The sequence below is a fragment of the Pyxicephalus adspersus genome, chromosome 7 (assembly GCF_032062135.1).
Source record: "Pyxicephalus adspersus chromosome 7, UCB_Pads_2.0, whole genome shotgun sequence".
Lineage (NCBI taxonomy): Eukaryota > Metazoa > Chordata > Amphibia > Anura > Pyxicephalidae > Pyxicephalus > Pyxicephalus adspersus.
In genome coordinates this window covers 19,296,239-19,307,117 of record NC_092864.1, presented here as the reverse complement: position 1 = coordinate 19,307,117, position 10,879 = coordinate 19,296,239, and the positions used below count along the sequence as shown (strand labels likewise).

The following is a 10,879-nucleotide window of genomic DNA, read 5'->3' as shown; positions in this document are numbered from 1 at the left end:
AACTTTATTTTGGCAGCAAATAGTCATCAAATTTACCATTTTTTTAGGGCCGCAAAAATCTCTGGTCAGAACAAAACATGGGCAAACAATTCATATTTAAAACATGTTCAGCAATAAATATGTTAGCAACATTTTCATGCCATCCAAATAGGTCATAACTGACACAACAGAAAACACTTGGAAGAAAAAGTTGGCAGGAGGGCTTGGAAAGAGAGAATAATACGACATGAAAACACACAGAAATTAAACAAAAATGTTTTTTTCTGAGAGAAATCACATACAAAATATTAACCCATAAATGAAATACAGGTATACAGCAAGAGACAGAAAGGCAGATTAACCCCTTGCCTGCTGCAAACGTCCACAGACTTTAAGATCAATTTACAGCATGTAAGGGGTCAAAATAGAATTTTTCAAGATACTTTGTGATCTAAAAGTCAAATCAAGCTGGCTTATAGAGATCAAGAGGGAGGACTATTCCTTTTACCCCAAAATATCTTCACAGTAACCCATATATTTGCTTTATCTTCCAATAAAGAACTGCATTATTAATAAACGTGAAACAGAAAAACTTGCTTTTTTTTTCTTCCGCTTCCCGAAAGAAAAAAAAAAACTCTGTAAGATAAAACTTTGTTTTAATCTCTCTTTAAATATTTCCATATGTTCCTTATGGATATCCAATATGGATTACCTACCATTTTCATGGTATCAACAGCATTATAACGCCCAGGTCCCTGTTCTCCCTTTTATATATTTTTTTTTGTTAAGCTTATCCACTCCTACATTAGGGCAGGAGGTAAGAAGTCACTGTTTTGGGCTAGTAATTTCGTAGCCAAAATAGTTTGGCACACGTCAAATAAATATAGGATTTAATAAAATTAAGAACAAAAACAAAAAATCTCAGGGCAGCTGATTGCTGCAATATAATTTGTGTTCCTAACTGTATATATAGAAAAGCTAAATTTCCTAAAACTGCTTAAAGACCTTGTGTGGTCACTTTCCCCTTACCCTAGGGATGGCGAGGATTGGCTCCACAGCCCAAGCCCAGTGTATAGATTGGACTTGTTAGAGGCAATTGATATTTGGAATTACAAACAAAACTGTTTTTGGTGCTGACAGCAACAAATAACTTTCCAAGTGCATGATGGAAAAAAAGAAGCTATGAGCAGCAAGAACAGTTTTCCAAAGGACCGCTAAAGCTGCCAAAACAAAACAGTAACATTAGGATATGTAAAAGAGCTACCAATAACATTTACTACTAAGCCTGTAAAAACAGGTCGGTCACACAACTAAATTTCATGTATGCCAAATATCTAAATTTTGACAGTGGTGTAACTACATTGTGCAGCTGTTACATTTGGCAAAAACAAACCAAAATAACACCGAAAAGTTTTGTGTGGATTACTGGAAAGGAAGTGAGCTGTGTATCTGAAACTTGCTTCCCGTTTTTTCCCTACTTAAAATATTTAGATGTTCACTTGTGAATGTTATTAAAGCTTCTTTTACATGATCCTACCAGTAATTTATTAGTGGCCCTTTACGGTAGTGAGGTATAAGGCCCGGTATGGTTACTACTGCTTTTTACAGTCCACAACTCCTCTTCTGTAAGTCTTGTGCCAGGGAATTTGATTTGAATGGATTGGACAACTCAGACACCTTCAAAAACAAGAGTCAAGCTGTACAATGTGTTACAAATCCAAAGGTGTATGTACAAATGCTGAAAAACCACTGCAGATCTAATGATGTCAAAATTTTACCTAATTTGTGACCAGGAGCTGACAATTGTGGTTACAGAACAATATACATTACAACAGTCTAAGAGCCACTATCAATACACAAGCTGTGATGTCTGCAATCAATGATCCGATATATATTCCGTAAATCTCATATCCGATGAATAATTACAGGAGACAAAAGCAACAACTGTTCTAAAGATAAGTTAACAATCTCATGTCACAGAATCTTGCCAACAGCAATGATTTACTGTTGCCACCATTCAGATTTCAGCAGACTATAAAGAATATCAGACTGGTAGTTACGGATTACTGCACTTTGCCCTACTGAATCAAACAGGTTCAATTGCCAATTTGAAAGCTTTGAGTATCCTTTAATTAGCAGGAAAAATCTAGAATACTTTGCTGTAAATACTGCAGAGAAGAAGCTAAAAGAGTCAGATCAGCATTGTTCCTTGTCCGGACAAATCAGCAAGATCATTTGCCAAGCCTAAAAACCTTCAATGCACAAGGTTGTAAAGATGTGATACGAAACGGTCATTAATGAACAGCAAGATAAAACGATTGGTTTCTAACTGCTGGATACCTCTACAAAACAAGCACCGACTCCTTACAACTAGTACATCACCAAATCTATCGCAATTAAAGCACAAAAACACTGGCACATGGTTGAAACACATTCTGGAACTTCCATTTGACTTGTTTGTCCAACAGCCCTTTAGTCAGACACGAAGCCTTTCCCCGTAGCAGAACATCAACATATCTGACTTCTATCTGAATATATCTGAAAAATAATTTAGGAATATACCTGCAACTTTAGCTAAAAACATCTGCCTAATTAAGGTAATTGGATTTCTCTCTAGGTAAAGATTTGCACTTACTATATTTAATCGGAAGCCTATTGATGAAACTTGGCATTACAGTCCAACCTTTAACATCCAACACTTTTGGATTACCCCTGAGACTTTGAAATGATAATTTTTTTTGTAAATTTAACAGGAAAGTGTAAAAAAATAAGTCTTCCTTTCATTTCTAAAATCCTCTACTGCCTTTATTCTATGGACTACTCTGTATTTCTCAGCCATTGTAAAGGAGGAGGTAATACGTGGAGAACAGAGATCTCTATTCCCAAAAGTCTGTCTTGAGCTCACGCAAAACAAGATGCTTTTTTTATAATAGACTGTTGAAACCTAAAGGTTTTAGTGATTAAAGGCCCGATCACTTCTACATAGTTTATTATGCATTTCTTAATGCATATAAACACATTTGCATAGGTTTGCCATTGTTTCTATTGGTGTTAATTTCCATACATGCAGTGCATGGACATGCACTTGTTCATTGGTGTGCATTATAGGGGCTTTTGATGGGTATGGCAATGCATGTCAACACACCTGTCCAAAGCAATCAAAAAATCCCAAGGGCATAGGTATAAAGCCAACCTTAACCTACATTTGGGGATGTTCCCAAAGGAATTTTGATTACCTATGCACTGCCAGCACAGCTGTGGTCAATCCAAGTCAAGAAATGCCCCAATAAAAAAACAGTTTCCCGGCACCAAGTCGAAAAGAATCTTCTGCTTAGGAAAACAACCCATAATACCCTCAAGAACATTCTGTTAAAAATCCTCTGTGATAAACATTTTACCAATAACATTCTCCAATACGCAAATGAAACTATTTAATACAAAGCTTATAAAATGTATGAAACTGCTGGACAACCTACCGAAGGATACGTACTTTAAAACTTTAACAGATACACTTACAAGAACCACCACAAAACCTTCCTTTCCATTCTCCATTATAGGTAATTTCATATATACCTAAACCAACATATTCTTCAAATATAAAAACCAAACTTTTCTTTCCAACTTAGTGACAATACTGGTTGTATTTGGACTGTTCCAGGACACAAAATGAATAGAGCATAACTAAAAGCCATGGGGAGCCCTAAAACGTCTTTAAATGAAATTAAATTGTATAAAATTGTCTCACTGGCCTAAAAGCTAAGACAAACTTTAACTATATCACAAAAACAAGATACCCAAATCTTTATTACAGGTGCTCTTCATGGCAACTGTAAGACATACTTTTACGGTAACTGGGAATTGTACAGATATGTACTAAATGGTGAGCTAGAACAGAACATTTTGATTTTATAGAAATCCTGAGTTTTGTTTAAAAGGCCATTTTGGAACCACTTTAACATTTCAAGACTGCTCCAAAGAGGACATAGTGATTCAAAGTGTGTCATCAGCAATGGTATGGATTCACATATGTATTACATACTGTATATTTTGTTTGTTTTAACAGGCAGACAAAATATTTAATACGTTAATATAAATAAATAAATTATGGTGGGGGTTAAATCTCCACTAGTTCCCTACACTTGTTTATGAAGGGTCTGTGAAGTTCCAAAAAAAAAAAAAAAAAAAAAAAAAAAAAAAAAAAAACACAACAACAAAAAAAAATATTTATGAACTGAAATAAAAACAGTTAACCTCATCCACTGCAATGAGCCAAATTCCCTGGAACAATAACATCAAGGCCTTAGCGCTGCGATCTTGTATGGTGCCTCTATGCATCATGTTGGGATGGGCAATGGAATAAAAGGCAATGCCTAACGTGCGGATAGGCAGGGAAGGAACCGAGAAACAATGTAAGTGAATCCCATTATGTCCCTTTTAGAACAGGCAGCTAGTTCTCTCCTTCTGTAGATACTAGGATGCTGCAGAAAATGGTATGGATGCTGATGATAGGTCTGCAGACTTCACAATGGTGATGACACTGGTGGTGGCAACCTTAGTTGGGGTGATGGGTCCTCTGGCAACTGTGCGGGCGAAGGTCTGGAGGGCTTCGTACTTAGAACGTAGAGCATCCAACTCAAGCTTCATACTGGAGTTCTCCCGTGCCAGCTTATCAACTTCTTGCTGCAACTCAACTCGCTGCCTCTCCAATTCCTCTTTCTGGGTCACACGCTTTACTCGGCAGCTGGCAGCGTAGCCTCGGTTTTTTAAGGTGCGACTACGCTGCTTCAGGCGGATGATTTCCTCTTTGGAGAGACCACGTAGGTGCTGGTTTAGCTCCCGTACAGACATTGACACGAGCTCATCGTCACTTAGTACTGGGGCGTTCTCTCCCGCCTCCTTCTTTACCTGTAGAAGGAGGACCACAGGTTATCACAATGTACATACAATTAAAAATAAGAACCCATGTGGACACCACATGACAATGCATGGAACCCCATTGTCATTTTGTGCAGCTGCACAATCAATATGCCTGCACCTCCAGTGAGTAAGCCAACCTTTAAAATAAAAGATAAAGCTGCTACAATGACTAATACTTCACAATACTTTAAGAGCTAAATTAAAAAGACAAAGTTCAAGAAAAGTTCATTTCATGGGTTTCATTTCCTGAATGGTGGAAACAGATCATTTGGAAAGTATGTTTTTCTTACTAAAGCCAAGAAAGTAATCGCACAGTAAAAAAAAATAAAAAAAAATACATAGTTATATATTTTAAATTGCATTTCATACATTTCCCATTGAAAAGGAATATACTGATGGATGAAATACAGAACTATAATAAAGGTGGATTCCAGACAAAGTGCTAAATACACAGAAAAATCTACATACGACAAGAATTTAGGTCTATACAGTTCTTCTACACAGCACTATATGGGCATTTTTTACTGCTGCAGTTCAGCAACACTTTGAAGTCTCCCTCCTACCCCCAGCTTGTAACTGGATAGTGAAAGAAGAAGGAGCAAACTAATGATCTCTAGGTTACCCTGCTCTCTCCAACCCAGCAGCATGCTCCTGGCACTGCAATACAAAGCATTGGTACTTTGTCCTGCTGCGTCCTCTCACCTCTGCACTACAAAAATGAACTAAAATTGGCCAATACTATATAGGTTTTAGTACTTTAACTGCATGCATAAAATAAATAAAAGTGTAAAATTATCTTCTCCTAATATGTGAGAAAAGACATGGCTCTGCAAAAGCCAAATGATTGCTGTAATCACCAGAGGTTGAACTAAGCTATTAACAGTCCACAAGAGATAAGTGGACGAATTTGACTCTCGTATCCTCCTTGGGGTCGCGAAGGTCAGCCGCTAGCGGCAACTCGTCCTGCTCATTGACGCCCATGTTAACTGGAGACCAGATGACTTTGGCACCTACCTGTAGATATATAGGGGTGAGGATTTTAAGTGACGACTTTACTGCGGTTAGCCTCTAGAGTTCCCAGCTGGCGAGGCAAGGGCCCTAAGGCTGGCCAACTACCCAGGCTACAAGGTTCTAGCGTACCCAGCCTCGCACCAAACCAAGTGTTGAGTGAGAACCATCAATGAAAAAAATTAGGAAAGTTTCATTACATAGAAAAGCCAGTTAAGGGAGAATATTCCCCCTGCTAAATCGCTGGGAAAAGCTGGCATAGCAGCAGTGGAGTTCAGTCACTGGGTGGTATGGTCCCCAAACATTTAGGTTGCAGCATAACACAATTATTTTACCTGTGCCTCTCAAATATAAGAGAACAAAAATGGAATGCATTTAAAGCCAAAACATTTTTTGTTTGTGCAGGATAGAATTGTAAAGGGTTAGTAAATCTGTCAGATTTTACTGGCATTGGTAAAGTTTACCCTTTTTTGCCCCAGTGGTCACTGTTACAGGACTAGAAGTAAAAGAAAATCAGCCAGCTCATCCTCCACCAATATAGTAAGAGAACTCCTATTCCCAGGCATTGTGTACTATTAGAAAATACAAACATATCAGACACAATAACTCCCAAACCATTATTCAAAGTGACCATTTAAAGTATTGCAAATGATTTAGGTAGGAACCTGTGAAATCTAAAAGTGCAAAGTTGTAGTCTGTCCCTAGCAGACACAGGATCCCTTTTCTGCATATAACTCTCCCAACAATAGGTTTCCAGATGGACATTGTTATGGCAAATCCTTCCAAGTGCAGCAGAGAGGGTCCAAGGCTGCTTGCTTATAGTCCATACTGTGGCTCTTTCTAGTAAAGCCATATTTTAGACCACTAAAGAATGCTGAATGCATCTTTTTTTTTTTTTGCTTGATCACACTACTAGCAGGACACCTGTGGCCGTGGTGCTGGCTGGGAACATGCAAGGTCAAAATCACTATTGTTCGGCAAGCTTACAATTATGGCTACAGAGATTTTGCTGGGACTTCAAATTGCACCTACCTCATCCAACATTCACAATAACAATTAAAATCAAGAAATAAAGTTAAAATCTGTGTCTATGAAGCATGAGGCTGCACATAGAAGTCATGTGGTTTAGTGTAAAAAGAGAAGGCTTTTAAATGTGGAATAAACAAAGTAGGACAATCTAAAGAACAGATAAACTGATCTTGACCAGCAAAACCCATTTGTTCTCAGTGTTTCTCCCCAGATATAGCTGTAGGTGTGTGGTCAAAATGTAGGCAGGGCAACACACAATATAGGAGTGCAGAAAATCCTATAATTTGGTTAACTTTCTACCCCCCTACCGTGCCGCCCCCAAAAAACAAAACAAAACTGTGTACTAACTTTCTAATGCCCTCCCCTGAGTACATCCATCTTCCTTCCATCATCTTTGTATTATGCCTCAACTGTCCAGATACAAAATATGACACAGGAGGAGGATAGCTTACAATCTAAGAGGTTCACCTATTTGTTTTAATAAAATCTTTTATCTACTAACTGCTGCAACAAGATAGTATACCTGAGAAATGTACAGATCTTGCCACCAAGGTCCTAAAATAAATATGAAGCTGGTGGGGCATTAACTCTGTAGATATCTACCCAAAACAGGCATTTATTAATACAGGTAGCTCCCCAGTTAAGGACATCCATCATACCGACGACTCCTAGATATGAAAGGCTTCTGTTCTTGTGCAAGACAGAGGCTTGATGAGGGTTGGTTTGCATAATTTGCAGAAGAAATCTTTTGCTAAACACAACTGAGGTTGTGGGTGATCCTAAAGCGTACCTAAACTCAGAATTTTCACTTTACAAAAAAGGGCAGACAACAGGGTAGAAAGGTAAAAATTATGTTTGTTTAGTTTCAAGTGCAACACCCTTTAAAAAAAAAAAAAAAAAGGGGGGGGGGGGGGTGCAGCACTGCCGCCTTACGAATGGAAGCACAAAGCCTCCCGGGAAACCAACGTCACACGTCAACCGGGAGGCTCTTGAGTGCTTCTTCGTTCGAAGGAGTCCTTTCATCATGGGAAAATGTGTGTGTGTGTGTGTGTGGGGAGGCAAGCAGATCTCACGCACTGAGATCGGCAAGTTTTTTTTTTTTTTTCAAACCACGTCCCCCGAACTTGCGCCTGTGTCAGGTTACGTAGGAAGAAGAACCCAGAAGAAGGCGGCGCTGACGGATGCTGGGACTACGCAGGACACGATGGAAGAGACCTCCTGACCGATTTGACTGCTCTGCGGGATTGAAGGTAAGTGTATTTTTTTTTGTTTTGGGAACTTTTGAGTTTACTTCCTTATTAAGAGCTGATCTAATCTGTAGCATCTTGTAATTCTTTAATGACAAAGACAAACTCTGCAGCTTTTTTCTTTTTGCATATCAAAGCACAGCTTGCTCCAGAAGTTAATGAATGTCTAGGCTTCATAAAGTTTTTTTTTTTTTGTTTGTTTTCATTTTCAAACAGTAACGGACACCATTTTGCCTAATAATATGTTGAGACAAACATCTTTCCTAAGAGTATTTATCAAAATTATGTACCTGTCCCGACCTACATACAAATTCAACTTAAGAACAAACCTACAGTCACTATTTCGTATGTAACCCGGAGACTACCTGTAGACCGATCCTTTCATTTTTGCCTTACAATTCTGTGCCTATGGAACTATGTAGAAATCAGAGACTCTGCTCGCTTCCTCCTTGACCCCAGACTAAAAAGGAAACCATCCCATGACAGTCAATATCCCAATTAGGATTGGCCAAAATAAAACCGCTTGTCAGTTTTATGATACAAAATAAAGATCTACACTTTTTCCAATGTTCCCCAAACATTTCACAACAATGAACTAAGTGGTAGCATCTTACCTTTAATGCCTTGTTTGGTTTGAGATTAGTCGTCATAACCTGTAAACAATCACCAGGACAGAATGGTGCAGAAAATGCAACTGCAAAAAAAAAAAAAAAAAGTTTCAGATTCACTAAATTCTTTGCATTCCTTCAAACACAGTGCTGATTGACAGAAGCAACGTGCTACGTAATAACAGTCTAAAGTGAATCCCAATATTAGAGTTAGGTGAACTTACATTGAAGGTACCCAGAACTTAATGGGAATACACACAGTCAACAGATCTTGAAAAAATGGTTGTCAATGCACATAAAGACAACTAAGCTTCAGCTAAACTGGCCACTAAGCAAATTATTGAATTAAAGCCATCAGCTGATTAGCATTAATGCCAAGAAGCCATAGATAAAAAAAAATAATGTTTGAGAATCATCTCCTGGCAATATGACAAACCACACCGGAAATTGGTTCATGCGTGTTCACAATATGACAATATCACACACACACACATACACAGCTTATTACAAACCCGGCATTTAAATCATTGATGAAAAGAAAATGTAGCTGAGACACTACAGATTTCCCAAGGATGGTCACCATGGAAACCATCAAAAACCAGCCAACTTGGAGACTGTAACCATGGAGACAAAAAGGAGGAAGAAAAAAAAAAAAGGGTGTCCAAGTGTGCGAATGACTTGAGGGTAAGTCCAACAAAGGAAGGCAAGAAAAAGAGCAAAGCGCTTCATTGATAGCAAGGAGTGGGGTGTTTTGGGAAGCAGAGCACTCCTAAGATGAAAGGATGACTCCCGCGTACTTGTGATGGGGGATAGAGATCACAAAGGGTCATAAAGAGATCATAAGTGAGCAAGACTAAAGCAGAAAATAAAATCAGTAAGTGGGTACTATATTGCTGATTAAGGTTCTGGTTCTTTATACCATTGACTTTGATTAACTGTTTATTTTTCTTGATCCTGGTAAATCCTTAATATCATTAGCACCAACATATTATGCAGCGCTGTACATTAAATAGGGATTGCAATGACAGACAGATACAGGAGGAGAGGAGCCTGCCCAGAAGAGCTTACAATCCAAGAGGTGAAGGACTAATAAATCCTTATTAGTCCTGCACAGAAATGTCAGTGTTTATTTCTTTGGCTGCAGTAGAAATTCACAAAAAAAAAAATGAAGAAAGTCATTACTATGCACTCACAAGGTTCTCATCTGGCTAGCCGCTGAGCGCTCATAATGAAAGGAAAAGTGCCACAAGCATGATCACAACAAACCTGGCTCACTTTAATTAATGGTAGGATTAACATGCCCGCTACTAGCACAGGGAGAGATCTCATCTGGCTAATCTCACTGCACTTTTATTCCGATCAAGTAACAGCTTGAACAAACATTTCTCCCTTTATTATATTATTCAAACAGTCCAGCAGCAATACCTCAAGTAGAAGTCCTTCAATATCTCTTTGTTAAATTTAGAGCGATTCTATTACTGTGGATTATTATTATGAAACAGGATTTATATAGAGCCAACATATTACGCAGCGCTGTACATTAAATAGGGATCACCCTAAATAATTATCACAACACTTTCCAAAGAAGGAAATCCTGAAAGTGAAAAGGTATTATGAGTTCTTTAGGAATTAATGGCACTTTGTGTTAATATACCCGGCCAGTCTTACTACCTGGAAATTAAAAACACGGGTACTGCCGGTTTAAGAAGAAGGCACAGGAATTCAGAATAAGATGACATAAGAGAAGCAGACTACTCCCTAATAGATGTAATATGTGAAAATCATTATTATTCTGCGCGATGACTCCAGCAGAAAAGTCACATGAAAGACTTACATCATAAAAGATGATCAGCAATTTCCTGGAATTGGATAAATTTGCAGCCTGTGTTAACATTTATTTTGCTGACCGAGCACAATTCCTCAAGCAATAAAGTTGCTAAATATAAACCAGCATCCCTGCTCATAATTACAATGAAAATAGAAGCTGCAACCTCCCTGTGATTCCCTCCAGTCAAATGCACAATACGGGATGCTAGTTACCATAAATCTGCATTTCATCAGCATGGATCCTCACTGATGGAAGAGTCAAGG

At 38.3% G+C, this 10,879-nt stretch overlaps 1 protein-coding gene across 1 annotated transcript in view; it reads right to left on the bottom strand.

Annotated features, from left to right (window-relative positions):
- Window positions 1-4,140: 4,140 nt before the first annotated feature.
- Window positions 4,141-10,879, bottom strand: part of MAFK (MAF bZIP transcription factor K) — an 8,819-nt gene continuing 2,080 nt past the window's right edge. The window contains exons 2-3 of the mRNA XM_072417756.1: window positions 8,795-8,874; window positions 4,141-4,884 (exon numbers count right to left, since the gene is read on the bottom strand). Of these exons, the coding sequence (XP_072273857.1) occupies window positions 4,450-4,884; window positions 8,795-8,830 (471 nt within the window). The 5' untranslated portion in view covers window positions 8,831-8,874 and the 3' untranslated portion in view covers window positions 4,141-4,449. The remainder of the gene's footprint in view (window positions 4,885-8,794; window positions 8,875-10,879) is intronic.